The sequence below is a fragment of the Zalophus californianus genome, chromosome 6 (genome assembly GCF_009762305.2).
Source record: "Zalophus californianus isolate mZalCal1 chromosome 6, mZalCal1.pri.v2, whole genome shotgun sequence".
Classification (NCBI taxonomy): Eukaryota; Metazoa; Chordata; class Mammalia; order Carnivora; family Otariidae; genus Zalophus; species Zalophus californianus.
Window position 1 is genome coordinate 104,982,218 of NC_045600.1, and position 23,364 is coordinate 105,005,581.

The 23,364-nt window shown below is 55.5% G+C and overlaps 1 protein-coding gene across 5 annotated transcripts; it reads left to right on the forward strand.

Annotated features, from left to right (window-relative positions):
- The first annotated feature begins 339 nt into the window (after nt 1-339).
- On the forward strand, nt 340-23,169 carry PLEKHO2 (pleckstrin homology domain containing O2). 5 transcript variants are annotated; one of them, XM_027569022.2, is made up of 8 exons: nt 349-475; nt 5,269-5,515; nt 6,603-6,752; nt 7,183-7,328; nt 11,255-11,371; nt 16,131-16,212; nt 17,719-17,817; nt 20,165-23,169. In XM_027569022.2, exons 5-8 carry the CDS (start codon nt 11,295-11,297, stop codon nt 21,176-21,178), a joined length of 1,272 nt encoding a protein of 423 aa, XP_027424823.1. In that variant the 5' UTR covers nt 349-475; nt 5,269-5,515; nt 6,603-6,752; nt 7,183-7,328; nt 11,255-11,294; the 3' UTR covers nt 21,179-23,169. The 5 variants fall into 5 exon arrangements, with proteins under 5 accessions (XP_027424819.1, XP_027424820.1, XP_027424823.1 ...); XM_027569020.2 differs by lacking the exon at nt 7,183-7,328 and having other exon boundaries at nt 354-475; XM_027569021.2 differs by lacking the exon at nt 7,183-7,328 and having other exon boundaries at nt 354-475; nt 5,269-5,326.
- The last annotated feature ends 195 nt before the right edge of the window (nt 23,170-23,364 follow it).

Genomic DNA, 23,364 nt, shown 5'->3' on the forward strand with positions numbered 1-23,364 from the left:
GCCCGCGTCCCTCCCGTCCGCCTCTGGCCGGAAGCCCCCTCCCCCTCCCTCCGCCCTGTCCCCCGCACCCTCTGTCCCCTCCCAGTCCCTCTCCCTCAGCGGGTCGGGGAAACCTCTTTCCGCCCTGTCCCTCCCCCTTCCTCCGTTCCGGCTCCTCCGTCCAGTCCCCTAACTCAAGCCCGGCCCCGCCCAGGCTCCGCCCCCAGCCCCGGCCCCGCCCCTTCGTTTCCCGCCCGGACCCCGGACCTCCCAGCCCCGCTATTTCTTTCCCCCGGCCCCGCCCCTTGGCCCCCGGAAGCTTCTCCCCGCCCCCAACCCCGCCCCCCCGAAGTTTCTTGGGCCCCCGGCGGCCCGTGGGACAGAACGCAAAGAGCCGTCGCCCGGCCGGGTGTGGATGGAGGTGGTGGAGCCCGCGCGGCGCGCGGAGTGAGCGGCGGAGCGGCGGGACTTCAGCGGACTCGCGATGGAGGAGGAGGTGAGGGCCGGGCCAGGCGGGGGGCCGGGGCTGGGGTCTTGAGCCCCTCACTTTTGTTGGGGTCGCAGGCTCAGGCCCTTGGTCCAACCAGCCGCTCTCCCGCCGGACTGCCGACACCCAGTCGCTACCCCACCCCCATTCCCCCGGGCAGAGCCCAGGCCGATGGAGCAGGGGCTAGGGTTCCGCGTCCCGCACTTCGCAGACCCACCCTCCTTCGTTATCTCCTGTCTTCTCTCACCAACTGTGGGCATCGCGGTGGTTACTGTTCCCATTGGATTGACGGAGAGACTGAGGCTCTGGTCAGTTAACGACTCGCTGAAAGTGGCTTGGGTTACTGGGCTCGAACGCGGTTACCGTTGACACCCCGTGCTGGCCAGGTCTGATCCTGAGGAGGTAGACCGAGTGTGTGGGGGGGGAGTCTGTGTGTTTCGGAGTCCCTTTCTCAAGGAATCTTGAGGCCGTGACCGTGTCTGGTGGTGAAAACTGGAGAAGTTGCGTTTTTCTCCCCTCTATAAGGCCCTGGGATCCTCTTTCCCCTACGCTCTCTCTTGCTCCGGAGTCAGGCCCGCATAGGGGCTCATCCTGGCCCCTGCCTTGCCCACCTCCCTGGGAGGGCCAACTCCCTGGAGGAGCTGGGAGACTGGACCAGCAGTGCCCCTTGAGCTTCCCTCTTCTCCCTCAGGACCCTATTGGTCTGGAGTAGGGTCAGGCACTGGCCCCATCATGGAAGCACACAGTGAGCACTTAATGTATACCTGTGGAATGAATAAATTAGAGCCAGGATCTGCTGAGTCTCAAGGACTTTGCTTCTTGTCCCCTGAGGGAGGTCTCAGCTTTTGCCCCTCCCAGCCCAAGGGAAGGGGAGGTGTCTGTCGGGGTGGGTGGAGAGGAAAGAGGAAACCTTCACTGTTTGGGCAACCCTGGCCAGCTGGGGAGTCCTTGGTGTACCAGGCTGTCTGTGTCCCCATCAGTGTCCAGCTCCCTACTCCCCAGGGCCACTGTCTGTCAGGGTTCCCTCCAGGCCAGGCCCTGCATTTCTGTGGGATGGTAGATAAGTCACTTCCCCTCTCAGCCTGCATTTCCTCTTCTATAAAATATAGGGCTTGGCCTCCTCCCCAGATCTTGTGTGATTGTGTCCCCTTCTCTCAGAGTGGGTGGAAGTAGGGGGCAAAGTCAGGCCACTGATTTGCTGTGGTTTCTTGCTGACAGGGGTGGGTCTGCCCTCCCCCACTCTAGGCCCCTGCTGTGAGGGTTGGACTGTCTGGTTGTGGCCCCTCCCCTTCTCCCAGAGGATGTGGGACAGGATTACTCCATCTCCTGATCTGCTCTGGCCCCCAATTAAGGGAAGTTCTCCTGGGGCCTCCTGGGCTGATGGTTTGTCTCGTGGCCAGCCCATCCCAGCCCAGCCCTGCGCTCCCTCTGGTTCTGAGTTTCTAGCATTGCCACTTAAACTGACTCCCATTTGCCAAGAGCTCCCCACATACCTGAGCCATCTAAGGTCTTGCCCACCTCCTCCCCACACAGCCAGGGGCTCCCTATCTCCTACCTCCCCTTAGGCATCCCTAATTCTTTTCCTCCCATTTCTTCTAATCACTTTAATGTAGGTCTCAGTGCCCATCTTTGTTTCTCTAAAACACCTCTTAGATCATAGTCACCTGCTCTGCCCCATGACCTCAGGCTGACCTCATCCCCTCACCTGGCTGTTTTTTAGCCCACCCCCGAGCTTAGAGCTTTCTCCCTGTGCCCCAGCTACCCTGGTGCCAAGCCCCCTCAGCTTCAGTGGCCTCCTCTGTGGAATAGCTTGGTAGTCCTCCTCAGTCTGAGGCTTAGTGAGGAAGTGCAGGTCTGGGCACTGGGCATTTGTCCACTTGAGTTCTCAGCGCCTCAGTTTCCCCATCCATAAAATGAGGGAGGTGGGCAATCCACAAATGTGATTGATATACATGCAAAAGCTTCGAAAGCTGCAAATATCGTGGGATATTGTTGCTGCCACTGGAGTAAGGTTAAAAACCCCAAACCTAGGCTTTCTTTCCTGTCTCTGCCCTGGGGTCCTGCCCCCCCACCCCCTCTTCCCTCTCATAGTCATGCCTTTCCCTGGCTCAGCCTCTAGGGGCTCCAGGCTGCCCATTTGCCCATATCCATCTAGACAGAGAGGCAGGGCACTGTCCTGTCCCAGTTCTGGTTTTGTGACCTTGAGCTAATCTCTTGCCCTTTCTGGGCTGTACTTTCTCATTCAATAGTGAGGGGGTCTCAAAGACCTTACATGTCCTTCCTTCTCCTCTGGGTCAAGGTGTGTGTCTCTTTCCATTCTCGCTCTCCTACTAAAACCTTAGCTTCTCCAAGGGCTTCCCAAACTAACCCCAAGCCCTTACCCCACCAGAGAGCTAGGGCTGAGGTTTCCCTCCGGGTAGGTCCTGTGTTCTCCCAAAAGGCTGGGGCGCTCGAAAGCAGGGGATACCCTCCCCACCTCCACACTGAAGACTCCCTGTGCGGGGTCTGTGTTGCCCTCATCAGATCAGAAGTTCCCTCCTGGCAGAGCCTGTGTGTGCTTCCTCTCTGGTTACCCCCATCCCAGCCTCTGACATGGTGGGTTCTTAGAAGAGTCTGGTCAACATATCATTGTGTTTAGTCCAAGGGCAAAGGTGATAAGCTCTCTGTGATGTAGGGTGCCATCAAGGTTTCTTTTGCTCGTCTCTGTCTATCATGGCCTGTGTTGTGGCTTTCCACCTGTTCCCTTCTGTGCACAGGGTTAGGATGACCTGGCATCTTTTTTTTTTCTTGAATGACCCAGAGATTCCCCCCACCTCAGGCAAAGGGGAGTCAGGCTGGTGCTCAAGGATGCCTCAGGAGCTGCTCACAGTGGGCAGGGAAGGGTCTGAGTGAGGATGGGTGGGAAGAGAGAGGGCGAAACAGGAAGCACAGTGGTCAGCTGGTCAATAAGAGGAGAGGAGGCCGAGAAACTGGGCTGAGCAAGACAAAACCTCCCCTGTGAGCCCTGCCAAGGGGAGGGGCCACTTACTAAAACTTACTGGGACATAGCCAGGCCCCTCGGTAGGAGTGTCTGAGGGGCAGGGAATGGGGCAGAGTGGAGGGTGGTAGGCAAGCAGGACTCTGGCCTCCAGCCAGGCCTCCCTTTTGGGAGGCTGTTGCTGAGGCTGATTCCTGACAAGAAGACCCTTCCCTGGGCTTTGGTTCACGCCCCCTCCAGCCCCTCCATTGTCACTCCCCCCATCCCCAAAGTAACTTCTCTCCTCAATTCCATCCTGTTGCCACCCATCCCTGAAGGCCCTGGACTTGCTTCTTTAGCTCACTCAGTCATGGTGTTCACTGGGCACTGTTCTCTCTGCTATACCCCGACAGGACAGCGGTTAAGGCACAAGCTCCCAGTCTTGCCCCTCGGGAGCTTCCAGCTGACAGGAAGTTTTCACATATCAGATAGTGGGTGAGGCAGGCAGGGGAGGTCACAAAGGGAGAGAGGTTAGAAAGGGGTGTGCGATTCCATGGGGTGGTGCGTGGGCCGCTGAAAAGCAGGAGGCAAGCTTGGAGCTCTGCAGTGGGAGACGGGGCAGCAGCTTCACGTTCTGCAGTCCCTACTGCTTTGAGAGAGACCAAGAGTCTGCAGGCCGAGGAGGTGGCCAACAGCACTGTAGTTGCTGATGGAGGGGTGTGAAGTGTGGGATGGGGTTTCCCATCTCTCACTTCTCTTCTAGCCCTGGGCCCAGGCCAGCCTGTAGGGCTCACTGAGGGGGATGAGGCCCCTGCTGGTCGTGTAGCTAATGGGGGCTGAACACAGGGTCTCAGGTGCTGGGGGTGGTGCATGATCGGATGTGAAAGGGTTGAAGGGTGCTGAAGTCCCCTATTTCCCTGGTCAGGGTGGCTCATAACTGGCCCATAGGCAAGTCTCCCACTTCCTCATTCCTCCATCCAGGAAGACCCTTTGGGACCATCTCACTTCCCCATTCTTCCTGCCTTCTACAAGTTAGGGAGAGGTGATGAGGGGCACCCCACATTCCTGGAGCTTCTGGGGGTACTGAAGCCCAGCAGCTAAGCCCAGAAAGGCCTCCTAAATTCTGAACCAGGCCGGGGGCAAGGGTCCCTGAGAGCCAGAGGGAATGCCAGTGACAACAACAATGACAATGATAGCTACCAATTCCTAAGTTTAGGGTGTTCTAGGCACTGCTTTATATGCCGTATCTTTATTCAACATTTATTGAGCACCTCCTGTATGCCAGATGCTGTCTAGGCCCTGGGGATATTGCAGTAAACAAAGCAAAAATCCTTGCCCCCATGGAGTTAAAATCCTTGCAACCTCTGGTATGTCTCTATTTCTTAGATGAAGAAACTAAGGCTTAGAGAGATTAGAGTGGCTTGCCTCCGGTCTGTGTGACTTGGGCTTCAAAGCGGACTCTCAACCACAAGAGTGTGCAGTTCAGAGGGGCGGGGCCGCCAGGCTGGGGCTCCCCTGCCAGGATAGAGAGCAAGGAGGCAGTGCCCTGCCCAGCCCCTGACAGCTCACCACACTTTGCCCAGGCTTGTTCTTCCAAAGGCAGCTGTGGCCACAGGGTGTCCCTGGGGAGAGGCGTGCTCCTTTTAACTGGGGCCCCTTTTTTGAACTTTATGTAAATTATAAAGTAGTCAAAATTAGTCGGTGCAATTTCCTTCTAGCATCCTCCAGATTTGACATGCTCTTGACCTCCCCTCTTCTACCCTCCCCTTCACTCTCACTGCTGTGGGCACCAGTCACTGAAGCAAAGTGGTTAGCAAATTGGTGTATTTTTATTTTCCTTTCACAGATATCTCTTGAGCATCCATTATGTGTAAAGGAACAGTGCTAGGTGCTGGGGACCAGAGGTAAATACGACCCCACCTGATAGGCATGTACCGACGACAGCCAGCTACCTAAGCAGATAATCGAGGCCACGAGATATCAGCGGCTGTCCTAGAGGCTCCAGGGTGGCTGCCCATGTCCGAGAAGAGGACTCAAGTTTACCTCTTGTACCAGCCTGTGGTTGAAGGCAGAATCCTTGGAGCGCTTACCAGGTGGATGGCCACCCCCAAGCCCTGGCCTGTGGCGGTGCTAAGAGCAGAGGACCTCCTGCTTTGGGGCAGGAAACGGGCTGCAGAATGGGTTCTCTTGAAGGGCAGGGGTGGAGAGGCAGATGACCACCACCTGCCTGCTTCCTCCCATCCTTCTGCTCCTGCCTGAATGTCCTCTCCCCTGGGATGCCTTCCTGGGCCACCCAGACCTCAGCCAGGTCCCCCACTGTCCTCTCTCACTCCCCTCTTCTTCCCGCCCCCTTCACTGTTCCCTTCATAGTGTTTCATGCCTATTAATGTATTTGTGTCTGGTGTTTGTTCGGCTCCTCCTTCCCTGCACTGCCGGCTCTGTGAGGACAGAGATGCATTATTTTTATTCTTCCTTGCTTACTCTAGCACCCGTGACATTGTAGGTAGTCAGTGTAGCGTTTGTTGACGGGTTGAATGAATCCATGAGAGGCAGAGTGGTGATGCTGGAAGAACATGGGGTCAGGGACCTGGTTTGAATTCTGGGTTTGTCCCTTCTACTGTGTGACTCTGGCAAGTCATCTCCTCTCTGAGCTTCAGTTTGCCTGTACCCTGTGGATAACGATGCTACCACCTCAGAGAGTAGTTATATGCGTTAAGTGGGATGATGTGTGTAAAACATAATTTGGTGGCTCAGTATTGAGGGGCCTATTATTATTATTGTTGCTATTATTGTTGTTGCTACTGTTATTCCTGATTTTTTTTTTTTTTAAGATTTTATTTATTTGAGAGAGGGAGCACGCATAAGCAGGGGGAGGGGCAGAGGGAGAGAGAGAAGCAGGCTCCCCACTGAGCAGGGAGCCCAACGCAGGGCTCGATCCCAGGACCCTGAGATCATGACCCGAGCCGAGGGCAGACGCTTAACCAACTGAGCCACCCAGTCACCCCTATTCCTGTTCTTTCTGACATTGGATTAAGGATATCTGCCTTGGGGGTTGTGGGGAAGCTCATGTGGGATGATATGAAGAGGTACCCAATAGAGGGACACATCCCTCGTGCAGCCATTGGACAGTGTGGCCCCATGGCAGCAGCCCTCATGGCATGTCCTGGTGCTATCTTACAGGGTGTGAAGGAAGGGGGCGAGAAGCTTCGGGGAGCACGGAGGGCAGACAAGGCTGGCTGGATCAAGAAGAGCAGTGGTGGCCTCCTGGGGCTTTGGAAAGACCGGTATCTGCTTCTCTGCCAGGCCCAGCTGCTGGTCTACGAGAACGAGGTAAAGACGCACCTGGCCCTGTGGTTGGGGGTGCTGGGGGAGGAGGCAAAGGGATGGCAGCGCAGGCCAGCGGGAGGATCCCAGAACTGGCGCAGGAACACCTGCTCCACTCTTGACATGCTGTGTATCTGGATTTGGTTTGAGACCTGACTCCTTGGGCGAGTGCCTGATCTTCTCTGGGTCTTCGTGGTGTGGGGATGATACCTCTGGGTGCAAGTCTAGGACTCCTGGATGAGGGGCTCTTTGAAGTGTATGTGCACAGGGACGTGTGTGTCTCCTCAGTGTACACCTATACTGTAACTCCTTGTCATTAGGCCAGATGCCCTATCGGTGAATGTTCCAGAAAGCTAAAGCTTGTTCCATTCAGCAATGAGAATAGAAATATTTTGTGCTCATGCTTGTTTGGGGTTTTCCATATCTCTTGTATGAGGCTCGTTAGTAGTCCCATGAGAGTGTCATCGTGTCCCAAGAGGAAGATACTGAGGCCCTAGGGAGCCAATGACTGGTCGGCATCTCAGTGAATGGAGGAGTTGGGACCCAGACCAAATCCAGAGCTCTTTCTACCCATAGATTCTGGCAAGTAAACTCTCAAACTTATTTTTGGTGGAAATCCACTAAAATATGTTGAATATTCTCTACCTTCTTCAACAGAAGGCGTTGGGACTAAAAGTGAGTCTTTCCTTGGTGGCTCTGAGTCACCTCTTATCAGACTCTTCTATCCTGCCAGACTGTACTCTTCAGCTTTCCTTTTTGCTTTAACGTCAAGCGCCAGTTGCCACTTCTGCCGCCCGCGTGCCTCTCATAATCCTCGCAGCTGCCCACTTCAGGCTTGCGCCCCTTTTCATTTCAGCAGGCTAGGAACTTGGACAACCGAGGATGTTAAAATTGTGTGTTAAGTAAGAGCTGATAAAGCTCTGGGGGAAGATCTGAGGAGAAAAGGTGGCTTTTACTTGTAGCTGCCATTTGTGTTCTGGGCTTGAGGCCACCAGAAGGCCCGTCCGTGGAAAATGGGCTCTCACTGCGTGCCTTTGACAGACGGAATACATGGGGCAGAGCTGGCCTCGAGGCAGAAGCAGAGGGATCCTGCCTGTTCCCCACCATCCTTTCTCAGCATCCCTCAGGTTATCTTGGCAAATTCCTAACTGTCCCAGGCCAAGAAAGGTTGGGCAACCAGATCTAACTGTTTAGAGGAACTGCCTTTGTGAAGCACCTTGCCTTTCTTTTTCTTTTTTTTTTTTTTAAAGATTTTATTTATTTATTCATGAGAGACAGAGGAGGAGAGAGAGAGAGAGGGAGAAGCAGGCTCCCAAGGAGCAGGGAGCCCGATGTGGGACTCGATCCCAGGACCCTGGGATCATGACCTGAGCCTAAGGCAGACGCTTAACCATCTGAGCCACCCAGGCGCCCAACACCTTGCCTTTCTTGTCCGAGTCCCCAGGCTCATGGAGTTGGGGTGTCAGAGAAGAAGCTGGAGGGGAAGACAAGGGAATGAAATATGCAGACAGCCCCCCAGATGTTCCTTACTGCTGCTGTCACCAAATTAGGATGTGCTGTAGGGCAGCAGGGGGTTATTTTTATAAATAAAGGCAGTTGTCACAGCTTTCTTTGGTCCCAGCTGCCATAGGAGTTGAATGACAAGCCCCCAAGCTGTCAGCCTGTCAGGCACTGCCAGACTTGTCCTGGGCGCTCTCTCCACATCTGGCCACAACTGGGAAGCAGGAAGGATTTCACATCCCATAAACATGAAACATCTAAATCAGGCTTTTAAAAAAAGTCACTATGAAAAACCTCCATGCAGTTTCAAGAACTTCACACTTGGGGGGTAGGGAAGGTTGGCCCAGGAGCAGGAATTGAGAAATGCTTATGGGTTCAATTCCTCTTTCTGATGTCAGGAACTAGGCGAGCGCAAATGGCTCTTGGCTGTTTCTTTGCTGTCAGTGAGGCTGACATTCAAAAAATGCTGCCCCCACCCAGTGCCTGCTGGTTTATCCATTTTTTCTGAGCTGCAGAAGGGCCAGATGATTCAGCGTTTCGGGTGGAGAGGAGACCCAGGTCAGGCAACCCTGGGGAGAGCAGGGTGGTGGGGATGGACTGACTTTTTATTCCCAGACAGAGGAGAGTGTGTTTGGGCCAGTAGTTGTCCAGTTGAGGGAGGCCTGCGCACATGGGGCAGGTGAGCTGCTCTCTCTGGGACCAGGCATCCTTCCCCAGGCAGCTTCCTTTCTCTGGTTGCAGGTAGGAGGGGACCTTCTGGAGTCTCACCCTGGGTCAGGCATTCAGTCCAGCAAACTAGTCCTACGTGTGTCCCTCTTGAGGGCTGCCTTTTGGTAGGGCGCTGTAGGGGGAACCAGACACGCAGCACAGGGTAGAGAGAGATGCCCAGCAGGGAGTCAGGTCTGTTCTTCCCCGTGGCAGGGTGCCCTTAGCACCTTGTACAGTGCGTGTGCCTGGCAGGTGCTCTGTGGATGGGGGACCTCAGAGGAGCGAGAAAGCACCAAGGCTCAGGCTTGGGGGTGTGGCAGGGGAGATTTTTGGAGCAGGTGGGTCTTACTAGCCCTTGTGTGGAGTGGAGGAACTTGGAAAGATTGGAGACTAGGGGTTGGAAAGAGATGCTTGGAAGCAAAAATTGGAAAAGACATTTTAACTGAACCTGGATGGGAAAGATCAGGCCACCCTTGCCATCTTTCCCCTGACAGCCCAAACAGAGCAGGTCAGTGGTTACTGCCCTTCGCTAGACAGTCATCTCCTTTGAAAAATACAGACGCCTGGGCTCCATCCCCCGGAGGTCCTGATGAAACTGGTCTGAGATGTTGCCTGGGCACTGGGGTTTTTAAAACTCCCAGGTGCTATCATGGCTGAGAAGCTCTGGTGGTAGAGCAGAGGTTTTCAAACTTTTGCATTCATCAGAATCAACTGAAGTGCTTGTTAATCGTCAAACTGTTAGGCCCATTCCCCTACGGTTATGATTCAGTGGGGATGGGATCTGAGAACTTGCACTTCTAACAAGTTCTCAGGTGATGTTGCTGCTGCTGGCCCAGGTACCACACTTGGAGGACCACTGAGACAGAGTGTGACCTGTTGCTAAGGCATTGATCACCAAGCCTCTGACTGTGGCTGAAAGGAGTGTGGTGTGCTAGAAAGAGCTCTGGCCTAGGAGGCAGGAAGTGGCTTTGCATTTGGCCCTGCCCCTTACATTTGTGTCTGTGCCCCTTGGGCAGATCAGTTCGCCTCCAGGCCTCATTCTCTTCCTGTATACTGTGAGGCAAATACTGGGGCTCTAAGCTTGATTCAGGATGATTTAGAGGCTCAGGAGAATCAGAGAAGCAAAAGTGCTTGCTAAGTGTCAAGGGTTCTTAACATATGCGGATTATCATGGAGGGAAATCAGGGCATTTCCTCTGCAAACATTGAATCACTGCCTCTCAGATATTCCACCAAAAACTGCAGAGCACCTAGGCGGTCCCTGGTGGGGGCTCTTGCTGGCTCTCTGAGTGAGGTCTAAGAGCAAGCATGTCCTTAACTTGTTGGCCAGCCTCTAGGGCAGCTCTCCCCTCCAACACCCACCCCCAGGCCTTGCTTTTTTGACCCTGGATGCTCAAGGGTGAGAATGCAGCACACTGAGAAGTTGTTCCAGCTGGGTCTCCCCTGGAAGAGGAAGGAATTGACCACTCCTGAGTGGGGAGCTTGTCCCAGGCAGCTTGCTGGAAAGGCACCTGGTGGGTAGAGCCCACATGGAGAAAATAATCCAGTGCCAGGGCTGGTGGGCAGGAAGGCAGCCCAGCCAGTGTCCAGGGGTGGCCTAGAAAAGGCTGGCCTCTGTCTTCTTAGTGACGAGGCCTCAGGGTAGCAGGTTGGTGGGGGGATTGCTTTCGAAGGAACTCTTGCCCTCTCCATTGTGCAGGCCATGGAAAGTGGCCTTTCCACCTAGCCAGGGGTCAGCGGAGGAAGATGCCAAGTGGGGAAGTCAGTTCAGGATCATTGTGGTAAAGGTAGGGCATGCAGCCCAAATGTGCCTAGTTCACACTTCCCTCTGTGGCTCTGCCTGGAAGACCTTTTCTTTTCTTTTTTTTTTTTTTTTCCTCATTTTGTGACATCCTGCTCCCTCTTCTAGACTACCTCTTCCACAAATCTCTGAGCAGGCTCTGGGCCTGCATGGACCCTCAGGTACCCTTTCCTAAGTCTCTCCAGCTTCCACTGTTTCCTCCTTTGGCCTTAGGCATTTGAGTCGGCCCTGCTACCCACCTCTGGGCTGGGTGCCCCATTTCTCATGTGGATGCTGAGCCTTGAAGGCATCCTTCCTTCCAGTCAGCATGGACTGAACACTATCTACTTGCTGGGGTCCGAATACCACATCTTGGTGATTGATTGGCAGCCCAAGGATGCCTTCTGACCGAGTGATGCCCTCAGTGACTGAGATCAGGGTCTGAGGTGGGACCTGGGTGTTTGAGGATCTGGATGTGTCTGGCTCTCACCAATTCATGTCCCCTCTATCTCCCTCCCCAGGACGAGCAGAAGTGTGTAGAGATAGTGGAGCTGGGCAGCTATGAGAAGTGCCAGGACCTTCGTGCCCTCCTCAAGCGGAAACACCGATTTATCCTACAGCGATCCCCAGGGAACAAGGTAGGGCTATGCCCACTGCTGCCTGACCTCCCTCCGGACCTGGGTTGGTTTGGGAAGATCACCCTTGGAAGGCTCTCAAAGGCAGGCTGGGCCCCTGGATATAGCCTCTGGAGGGTCTCTGGCGTGTGGCTGAGGCTCAGACCCAGGGGCTGCCACAGGTTGGACCTTTTACTCATTTTGGCCTGGAGTCTCCCCAGCCCCTGGTTGATGCATTTAAGGCTCTGCTGAGAGGTCTGGTCCCCTCCCCGCTTCCAGGCTCCTGGGGCCTCCTTCCCAGGCTGTAGTTAGAGGTGGGGCCCTTGGCCTGCCCCCACACCCTGGACACATGAGACACAGGGCTGAGACAGAAAAGCTGGGAATGAGGCCTTCCACTCACCAGGCCTGCAGTACCCTGATGTTGTCTGGGGCGGAGGAGAGGCTGTGACCTCCACTTCATCTCAGGCCTTTGTGGGTGGGCCACCCCTCCTGCCTCCATCCTGGACTCAGTGCTCAGAGACCTGCAGCCCCCTACCTTTCCTCCCTTTGCACTTTCCCTTTCTTGGCTGAAGCTGGAGAAGGTCTCTTGCCCGGGAGGTTCTTCCCCTGGGACATGCTGCGTGTGCAGATGGATGTTTGCTGTTTATACCACATTTCTCTGGTGGGTGTTGATGCATGGTATAGTTTCACAGATGTCAGGAGGGAGTTCAGATTTGAGGCTGGCGTGTATAGCACCTCTCCAGCTCGCGCCCATCTGCAGCTGGGCCACGCCTCACCCCAACCCCTGCACGTCATGCGGAGCCTCTCAGAGTGAGGCTGAGTCACAGAGGCTGGGGGTTGGGGAGCATCTGGTCTAGGCCTGCTGGAGGCCATTCTGTTCTCCCCCAGCTTTAAGGGCCAGGAGCCTAAATCCTCTGATCCCCAGGGCTCTGGGCTGTGGAGGAGGCTGTGATGTGTAACTCACTGACCCTTTGTCCAACTCTGCAGTGGGTGGGGCACGGAGGCAACTGTGGAACTCTGGGAATTGAGGGATGAGTCCAGGTTTATGGTGCTGTGACAGTTCATGCGGCCGGACCCAGGTTTCACTTGACATCTGCTGCTTAGGGCTCTTAGGAAGAGGAGAGCCATATTCTGGTCTTTCAGTCCCGTCAGCCCCCTCCCTGTTCTGGAGACCTACTTTTCTCTCTGAGCAGTCATTGTCGTGTGTGTGTGAATGAGTGACATGCAGAGCACATTGTGTGTGGAGGTCTGGCACATGTGTGTATGTACCTCTTTATATGCAGGTGAGTGTTCACTTGACCATGGGTCTGTCTGGGGCTTTGTGTGTCTCTGAGTGAGCTTATGTGGATGTGGGGGGATAGGGCCATGCTTCTCTGTCCTCTGCCAGTGCTGTTCTGTGGGCCTTTCCCTAGCTCTGACAATCAGCTGATGGTGTGCTTAGGCGGGTCGGGCCCAGCTCAGGGTGGGCCATCACCTTCAGAGAGGCCTGTTTGTGCAGCTGCATTCTTAGCTGCTTTGGCCAACACCCTCTCTTCCATCCCCCAGTCCGGCCAAGAGTTCAGGTTGGCTCTGGGTGACTCTGGGAACAGGATGGTAAGTCGGGGAGATGGGGCTACGGAGCAAGTATTGGGGGCTGCGGGATGGTGGGAGGACAGCACATCCGGTTCCACTCCCCCTGACTCTCACCACCTGAGGAACTCATACAGAGAGCGGGGCTCTCCAGAAGTCAGATAGTGAGCTGCCCGGAGCACCATGTCCCTCTCGTCCTCTCACCCTCCTTTCCTATCGCCCTGGGTGTTCCCCATCCTCAGTGAGGCCGCCAGCCGGCCAGGAGGTCACATGACCCTGGCTGTCTGGTCCCGAGGCCGCCTTTTCCCCCCGCTCTAATCAAATAAACAAAGACTCCAGTGTCTTGCATGTCCCTCTCCCCCTGCCTCCCATCCCCACGCCCTTGCCATGAGGTCACAGGCGGACACTGCCAGGAAGCAGGGTGGCCTAGCTGGGCCTTGCTGCCCTGCTGGTCGCGGCCAGCTTGGCCCGTTCCTCTTTCCTGCTGCCTCTCTCCCCCTCCCACTTTTTTCCTCCCTGCCATTTTGTTCTCCCTGCTTTCCCAGGTCATGTGGGCCTCTTCTGTGGCCAGGCCTGGTAGCTGTGAAACTCCTAGCAGTGCCTGTGCCCCTGGGGCTTCTTGGAAGGGCTCGAGAGGGATCTGTGCGGCCTGTGGCTCTTCAGGACACAGGGCCAGGAGTGGGGCAAGAGGAACAACTTCTTGGTATTCTACTTGTCCCCATTCTGGTCCCCCTTGCAGGATGCCTGGCTCATTCAGCCAGGATAACAAGGCTGCTTAGAGTGCGACTGGGTCCCATTTAACCATGTATTTGCTCTCCCAGGGGATCCCTTTGGCTAGTATGTAGGTCTTCCTGAGGCCTTCTCCCTCACAGGGAGCAGAAGAGAACGGAGGTTCCGTTCTCTTCCAACCCCCGAGCCTGCCTCAGGCGGGCTGGCCTGTGGGGAAGGACTGCAGCTTGGGTTGGGCACAGTGGTTCTGATCTTGTCCCATTGAGGCCCTGAGTAGTGAACAGGCCTGTGCATTGTGGACTGGTGGGACTCGAACTCTTTTAGCTTGACTCCCAGGCCAGTGCTCTTTCTCTGCCCTGCTCTTGCTCATCTGCGGCTGAGTTCAAGTATATGCCTCTGCAGCTCCCCGGCATGCTAAATCCTGCACTAAGCAGGGGCCCCACCACCTCGGGGACTGCGAGAGGGAGCAGCAGCTGGGCTCCAAGGGGCTGGACCTGGGCCGCCTTTCTGGCAGCCCCTGTCACAGGGTTGGGTGGGCCCTTGCAGAGCCTGGATGTAGCCGCTGTCCCTCCCTGAGCCCCCTGCAGCCCTGATGGCTGGGCTAAGAGGCAGTTGCCAAGGTGCCCTGGGGTTTCTGACTTAACTGCAGATCTGCTGCCAGGATTGAATTTACCCTGGTCATGCAAATGAGCATTTGGCTGTGCCTGGCATGGGGAGGTGGGTGGGACCCAGGGCTCTGTATGAGGAGAAGGAGGCGGCAGCCAGGAAGAAGTTATATAACGAGGATGCTGCAGGGGCCAGGCGGACTGTGGTGTTACATAACGTAGAGGGTGGCGGGAGGGAAGGCGCTAACACCAGGGTGGGGGATGGGCAGGCTGGCGACCCGCCTGCCCAAGAACTGGGGCATCTTGAGGTCAGAGTGGGCAGTGGCCCAAAATGGGGCAAGGGAAGGAACTGTGGGCCGGTTCATTCATTTATTGGCTCATTCATTCAATAACTGTGTACTGAATACCTACTGTGTGCGGGGCCCCGGCTTTAGTCATGTTTAATTCCCTCAGCATTGCTTTGGGGTAGGCATGATCCCTTTATCCAGGTGAGGAAACTGGGACTGTTTTGTCAGAAGGAAGGCAGTGGTGATAATTCCTGTTACTGAGCACTCACTCTGTGCCCAGCTCCAGATTCAACACTTTAGATACATATTTGATCTACACAGCTCTGTGAGGCAGGCTGTGGCGGTCTTGACCTTTTACAGATGAGGGAACTGAGACTCAAGGTCAGCCAGCTGTAAGAGGTGTTCTGTCCAATTTAGAGGCCCTACTGCTATGATATCCACTGTGCAAAATGGCCCCTCAGTTTGTGTGGCCTTGCTACTTCTACCATTTCCTGTCTGACCTTGGAGCCTGACAGGGAGGGGTGTCTCTAAGCTGCCCTCTAATTCTTTTTTTTTTTTTTCAAGATTTAAATTTTTATTTTTACGTAATCTCTACACCCAACGTGGGGCTCAGACTCACAACCCTGAGGGACACCTGGGTGGCTCAGTAGGATAAGCGTCTGCCTTCGGCTCAGGTCATGATCCCAGTGTCCTGGGATCGAGTCCTGCATCGGGCTCCCTGCTCTGCAGGGAGCCTGCCTCCCCCTCTGCATGCCACTCCCCCTGCTTGTGTGCGCTCACTCTCTGTCTCTCTCTCTGACAAATAAATAAAATCTTAAAAACAAACAAACAAAAAAACACCTCACAACCCTGAGATCAAGAGTCTTATGCTCCACCCACTGAGCCAGCCAGGGGCCCCTCTCTGATTCTCATGTATGAGCTGGGAGCTCCTGCCTGAGATGAGAGGGACCCCTGGGGTGGGGTGGGCTGTAGAATCAGGAGTCTTGGGATTACTTTAGGTCACCTTGGCCAAGTCCCATCCCATCTGTGAGCCTCTGTTTCCTCATCTGTACGATGAGGGGGTTGGAATTGACTCCCAGGGCCCTTTCTCATGTATGGTCTATGATTCAAGGCCAGAAAGGGGACCCTAGGACTTTTTCACTTGGCCAGCGTTGAGTGGGGGCCCCTGGGGAGCTGCATGTGGCCCTAGTTCCAGGGGGTCTTCACCGATGGACAGCTGTCACACCTGTCACCTCTGTCACTGTACTCAGCCTGGTGTGGATGTATACTGGGATAACTCCTACTTTATGGAGAAAACAGGCAGCTGGTCTGGGGAAGCCAAATGGAGTAAGACCAGATCTTGGCTCTTACCACAGGGCAAGGTGGATTCTAATCCAAATCTCTGGCCGCATCATGCTGAGAGCCAGCCCCTTCTCTGCTGGATCTGTCTCCTCCCCTCCCCCGAAGCCCCGTGTCAGATCTGTTGTGGGGGTCATTTCAGTTTGCTCCCAGCCAGCTGTGCCAGGGCAGACTTTGGGATTTGGGATGGGAAGCTTCCTTAAGACCCCAAATGTGAATTCTGTTAAACATCCACCTTATCCATGTCCCCTGCAGGTCAGCGACATCAAGTTTCAAGCAACCAGTGGAGAGGAGAAGGAATCCTGGATCAAAGCCCTCAATGAAGGGATCAACCGAGGCAAGAACAAGGCTTTCGATGAGGTGTGATGCAGTCCTGTGAATGGATCTGTGTCCCCTTTCCCACCATGTGTGATCTCAGAGAGGATCCCTGCCCCACCTCAGACAATCCCTTGATTATGTCACTGCTACAAACACTGGGACATCTACTATTGTTAGTAATATTCACAGCAACCCTCAGAGTAGGTGGTAGTGTATCCATTTTAAGGATGAAGAAACTGAGGTGTCAGTAAAGTAATTTGTTTTAAATTAAAAAGTGAGTAAGTGATAGAGTAGAATTTAACTAGTGGCAGCCATGCAGCCTTTCCAACCCAGCCTCAGCTGAAAACAGCCGGTGGGCCCAGGCCGGAGAGGTCTGGGGGTGCCGAGCTAAGAGCTTTCAGTCGAGTCCAGGCCAGGCTGGCTCTGGCCTTGGGCCTCCCCATCTGTCGGCAATGACCAGCCGGCCCCCTGTACTATATAGTATGATCTGTGGCAACAATGGCTGTGATCAGGCTTGCAGTAGGCAGGGTATCCCATGGGCCCAGATCTCCTAGGGAGGATTTATCTTTGACATCATGGATTCATAGCTATTTGGGTTAAAATGGACCTGGGGGCCACCTAAACTGACCCCTTGGATTGCAGAAGACTAAGACCTGAGGGAAGGAATCTTCCCAAGTAAGTCCCTCTTAACACCCAGGTCTCTTGACTCACAGCCGTGACTCCTATGTCATGTTTTATGAGACTTGCGTTATGCTCAGCCCTTTACTAGCTGGAGAAAATATCCCCATTTCATGGGTGAGGGGTGATGGGACATATCAGGGGTGTTGGAGGCCACAGAAATGTGGGCTGCTGTCAGCCCACAGTCTTGGTGGAGCAGTCAGGAACAGGGACTGTTGAACCTCGCCCCTGCCCCCATCGAGGGTGGGTCTGACCTTGAGCCTGACCTGAGGGTTAAAGAGTCTTAGCTACATTCCCCATCAAGGACAGGCTGCACTGTGGTTCAGAGTCTTATTTACTTTGGCTTCCCAGGTACTCCATCTTTCCTTACCATCAGAGAGGATATGCTCTCCTCTAGACACCCTGGCCCAAAGGGGCAGAGGCCCTGCTCTTTTTTCTTTTCCAAGGGATCTAGGAGAGTGACTGGGGCCATCTTCTGGAAGCCAGGCACCAGGGGATCATGGGCTGCCTTCTCCCTGCTCCCCTAGCTAAGCATAACAGCAGCCTCAGGGCTGCTTGTATATATTTGCAGTAGACTGAAGGATGAGGGCTGATAGCCCATATCCAGGCAGGAAAACTGAGGCAGAGAGGGAGAGCCTCTGACTGCCAAGAGATGACAAAGGCAGTGTAGGGACAGGAAGAAAAGCAGAAGTCCAGACACAGGGAGATGCCTCAAAGAGAGGGCCAGTGGTAGGGCCCTGCCCCTTTACAGGGAAGATGTAGGTATAGACCCTGCCTTTGAGTCGGGTTAATGCCTGGGCATTTCTTCCTCTCCCTGGTGGGCACTGACCTTGTTCCTTCTTCCCAGGTGAAAGTGGACAAGAGCTGTGCCCTGGAGCATGTGACACGGGACCGGGTGCGTGGGGGCCAGCGGCGCCGGCCACCTACAAGAGTACACCTGAAGGAGGTAAGACTTTGCCCCCGGCTTAGACAGGTAGGAGGTCATTTGAGCCTGGGATCCCAGCTCCTTAGGGTGGCAGCCAAGCTTGGGGCCATCTTTTTCCTGAGGACTCTTGGAGTTGGGGCTTCCTGAGTGGTATGCAGCGTGTCTGTGTGTGGAAGCTTATGTGTTATATGTGCTCGTTGGCGGCGGGGTGGTGGTGGTGGTGATATGCCTGCTTTGCTTGTTGAGTCTGCACACTGGCCTTATCCAGAGTTGGTACCTGAGGGAAACTGAGACCCTGGGGCTAGTCCCTGCGTCTCAGAGCTCAGCTTCCACCTAGAGAAAAGACCTGTCCGCAGACTGCTCCAAGCAGAGTTGTGTCTAACTTCTGTACAGAGGAGGGCTCTGAGAGGCCAGGCAGGAGAGACCGTGGAGGGCCCACTGGCATTTGAACCAACACTTGAAGGATGGGAAGGGTTTCAGTTGGCAGACTTGATGTGAGGGAGGCCCTGGCCGAGGGAATGATTTGAGCTGAGGCAGGAGAGTTTGGAGTGTACCAAGTCCCTTTGATGGGGAGATGAGTCTAGGAAGGTTTGTTGATGGGAGGAAATTGTGGAGGCCTTGATTGTTGGAGCTGGTAACAATGCATGGGAGGGTGTGTTCCAGAGGTCAGTTGAGGCCCAGGGTATGGTGGGTTGGGTTAAGGGAGGGAAAGGCAAGGAGCTAAGAAGAGGGAGGAGGTGGGCCCTCCAGGCTCCAGGAGGGGATGAAAAGCGAGGGCACAATGGGAGAGCCATCTGGGCTTGCCACTGAATATGGTGCTAGGGGAAGCCTTCCCAGACAGAGGGGAGGGTGGTGCAGAGGTAGACCCAAGCCTGCCAACTGGGTGAATGGAGGCCCTGGGGACAGGGAATTTGGGAGAAGTTATGGGCAAGGTGAGGAGTAAGGCAGGAGCCCTTTTTCAGACCAGTGTTGCTGATGGGGGTGGATGTTGGGGGGAAAGATTTTGGAGGCTAGGAAAGAATCTTAGCAAATGCTACATTTGGGGTGTGGGGGCCGGGCAGTAGAGAGCCAAGGAAGAGGAAGCCAGAGAGGCAAATGGCACATCTGGAGAGAGAGAAGGGCACAGGATGTGGGGGTTATCAGCCAGGTTGGCAGCCACAAGTCACAAAGGCAGGACTGGGGAAAGGGGCAGGTGGTGACATTTACTGCATAAATTTTCTCAGAGAAGGAGTTGGCTTAGGTTTGTCAAGGGGTACAGAGCTGGGGTCGCCAGAGGGAAGGGGACCATGGTAGGGAAGAGAGAGAAGAGAAGGGGCCAGGGTCATTGGAGAGTTTGTTTTTTGAAATGAGACAGCCTGTTCATGCCTGTCAGCTGAGGGAATAAAGCCTGCAGAAGGAAAGACTGACATAGCCAGAGAGAAAGGGAATGCTTGAGGGGAGGGTTAGGTGTTGGGGGAGGGCTGGCCTTGGAGGGAGAGACCCTCTGAGAAGAATTCAGGGAGGGACTCATGTCCCAGTGACTGAGTGAGCATATGCGTTGGCCAGATACCTGTGTGCATGGTAAAAGGGAGTGGGGGTCCCAGCCAATACCCCTACCATGAGGGACCTTGGGAGAGGCCTCCTGCCCAGCCCTGCTCCAGGGCCTCTGAGGCTCCCTGGGAGGGTCTCCATCACTATGGGGCTGCTGGGTATTCCTGTGGGTCCCTAGGGCCAGGTGGGGGGGCAGCTGCCTACTTGGTACAGCTGTCCTCCTCTGGCGGTCAGCTGTGGTCTGGGGCCACATCTGATGGCATGAGGAGAGGAGGCACTGGCTGCTGAGCAGCTGGGCAGGCAAAGGCCACAGAGATCTGGGCTGGAGGGCTGGGTGTGAGGCTGGCACATCAGATAGCAGTCTCCAAGGAGGGGAAGCAGAAGTGAGTGGGCTCGAGACAACTCGGGAGACCATGCTTGAGTCCTGGTCTCATTGCCCCCCTGAGTGGGTGGTTGCACAGATGGGATCCTCCCAAGGCCAGACAGCCAGAAAGGGGTCGGAAACAGGGCTGGAACCATGTCCTCTGCTGCCCAGGCCAGCATAGGTGCCACTAAAAAGCAGTCTCTTTCACAGGCTAGGGGGCACCAAGAGGACTAGGCTCTGACTTCCTGGCCTGTGATTCCAAAACAGGGAGTTCTGTGGGAGTAAGGGAGAGGAGAGGATTCATCAGAGTATCACTTTAGCTTCTAATCACGTGGCCTTGGAAGCCAGGGCAGAGAGTGGAGGGCTGGGGGCCTGGACAACCTGGATGGGAAGGCTTGAGTACCCTTATGGGTGGGCACATCTGACCCAAATGCCAGTCATCCAAGATGATGCCCATATACTGTCCCCTACCAGGTAGCCAACGCAGCTTCTGATGGGCTTTCGCGCCTCGACCTCGAAGTTCCAGATAGTGGGCCACCGGTGTTTGCGCCCAGCAATGATGTCAGTGCAACCCAGCCCCGGGAGACACTTAAGCCCCCTATGCCTCCTACCAAGCCTTCCCCAGCGCCTGAGACGACCAGCCTTGGTGACAGCGTGGAGACCTCTGCCGGGGAGGGAGCCCCAGCCCCTATCTCAGCAAGGTCTGAGTCCCACCCTGGGAGCCAAGAGGACTCAGAGACTCCAGTACAGGAGGACAGTGGCTCTGAGCAGCCCTCCAACAGGGTCCTGCCTGACAAACTGAAAGTGAGCTGGGAGAACGCCAACCCCAAGGATCCCCCTGACTTTGAGAGTACAGAACTCCAGGTGCCCCGCTCTGAGACTCCTGAGGCTCTGCCCAAGGAGGGTGGGAAGCCCCCTACACCCCCACCCAAGATCTTATCAGAGAAACTGAGAGCCTCCATGAGTGGGATGGGGGCTTCTGGGCCAGCCCAGAGTCATGAGACCTCTGAGATCTCTGCCCCAGATCCAGCAGAGATCTCAGTGAATGGCATGGATGACAGTCCCGAGCCCATCCAGCCACCCCAGGCCTCGGGCATCTCAGAAACTCCCCCAGAGGATGCAACAACATCCACAGCACTGCCCCCCTGGGACCTGCCATCTCATTTCCATCCCCGCTGCTCCTCCCTGGGGGACCTGCTTGGGGAAGGCCCCCGGCGTCCACGGCAGCCTGGAGAACGGCTGTATCGGGCCCAGCTGGAGGTGAAGGTGGCCTCAGAACAGACGGAGAAACTATTGAACAAGGTGCTGGACAGTGAGCCGGCCCCCGTAAGTGCTGAGACACTGCTCAGTCAGGCTGTGGAGCAGCTGAGGCAGGCCACCCAAGTCCTACAGGAAATCAGAGGTCTGGAAGAGCTGAGCCAGGAATCACCTGGGCTACAGGAGAAGCGGAAGGAGCTGGTGACCCTCTACAGGAGAAGTGCACCCTAGGGCCTGCCGGGCCAGGGCACTGTCCCTCCTAGCCCGCCCCGTCCATCATTGCCCAATCCTGCCAAGAAACATGCTTCTGCTCAGGCTGCAGAAGGGCCATCAGGCATGTTGGGGGTATGGCCAGGACCTGCAGAGATTCCTGGCATCCTTTCTGCCCTGCCCTGGCCAGTGGGGCCAGGTGCCATCCAGGGCCACTATTTGGCTATCTGGCCCAGGCTCTGGGTTCTGGACTTGGGCTGGGAGCACACACTTGGTTGCTTGCATGGTTATTCCAAACTGCCCAGGGCTTTAGCACGGCACTTGGGGTTTCTGGGGGTGACATCATCTCTGCTTCCCACCCCCAGTAGTTTACATTCCTGACTTCTGAATAGAGCACAGCTGAGCCCCCTGCCCCTGCAGCTCCCACGTCCAGATGTTCCCGGGCAGAGAGCCTTATGGCAGAGGCAGCTCCGAGCCATAACCAACCCTCCCCACCCACCTACTGCAAGTAGCTGCCAAGGCCTTGGGTCTAAGCTCTAGATTGTTCCCTTAGCTGAGTGAGACCTGGAATCCAGCTAGGGCCTGTGCAGGCAGGTGGGAGGCAGCTGTGTGAGAAAGCCATTGGACGTGTGGCTCCTCTCTGGGCCTGTTTCCTATTCTGCAGGCCTTCCCCTCTGGTGAGCTGTGATTGGAGGACTCCAGGTTGGAGGAGGAACGCAAAGGGTCTCCTAGTCTAGTCTCTACCCCTGGACCAGCCTGTGTCCAGCCTTGCACATTTCCTGTAGGGGTGAGCCCGAGAATGGCTCTGATATCAACATCAGAAAATCCTGTATATACTTCATTATAAATCAACCTTCAGAAGAGAAGCCACCTCAACTTCTGTGCCTCCCCAGATGGGATTTATATCTGGGTCTCTGGTTCCTCCTCAGCCCAAACAAATCCAATATCCCAATCATTTGTTTGAATGCCAGTGGGGGTATGTTGGGCCTGAAATAACTTCCCTTTTCCTTGTTCCCCCCCACCCCCCACCCCACTGGCTCAGGCCCCAGAGGGAGTGCTCCTCTGAACTTCCTCGTGGAAGGGGCATTTTCTTCTGTCCCTTTCCTGGTCCATGCTTGCAGCCTGGGCCTCTCCCTCTCCCCTCCCCCTCCCCCAATCCCCCCACAGTTGTCCCTGGCTCTGGGAACACATCCAGTCTCCGTCTAGGTGCAGAGCCCCCTGAGGGCCACAGCCACTCTCCCTGGGGCCTGCAGGAGTGGGAGCAGCTTCTGGCAGGTCTGCTCGGGGGGTTTCTGCATGTGCACTTTCATTTACTGAACGAGGAGAAAGGGTCGCAGCTGCGTGCCCTGGCCTTTCTGTCCACTGCCCCATCACCAGTCGTGCCCACTGAGACCTGCCAGTGCAGGTCAATGTCTTCTTTACTTCTACTTTATTCTTGAGGGTAGTGGCCAGGGATCAAGAGGGGCAGATGTCTACTCTGCAGCCTGTCCCGGGCAGGATGGAGGTGAACAGCAATGTCCTGACTCATGAGCCCCCACTGGCCTCCTCAAACTACACTCCGTGGACAAAACTCGGTTCCCGTGCCACAGTCTGCCTGTCCGTCTGCCTTCAGTGTGAGAGCAAGGTCGTCATCGGGTGCCCACGTCATATGGCCGCCTGCAGTTTTCTCTTGGGGAACAGCTTTCCCCCACCAGCAGCCTGGGCTGGCTGGGGCTTTAGCCAAGTCACCTGTTTCCAGGGACTAGAGCCTCAGTTTCCTCCTCTGATAAATGACCAGATTGAGCAAGTAGCTCTGGGGCCATCTCAGTGACCTAATGCCATTGGTCCCTCTGGGGTCCCCATGCCATGGTGGCCTGGGCCCCAAGGGAGAAAAGCTAGCTTCAACGGGAGGGGTAGAAGGATGGGGAATATGCAGGGATGCCTTGCCTGCCTCCTTGAGGAGGATGGCATTCCATGTCTTCTGTCATGAAGCGCCTTTCTTGAAGTTTGGCAATAAATCCCTTTTTATGGAACTTTTCTGCCGCAAGCCTGTTTGTTGGTGTGGGGACGAGCCGCAGGGCTGGCCTCAAGGAAGCAGAGGGTAGGCCGTCGTTGGTCAGTGGCATCACTGGTCCTTCAAGCTTCATTCTAGGGCTCCCCTCCCATAGGCTGGGCCCCATCTTTGCTAAACTCAGCTAGGTCCTCCAGTTTTACCCCCTCCCCACCCC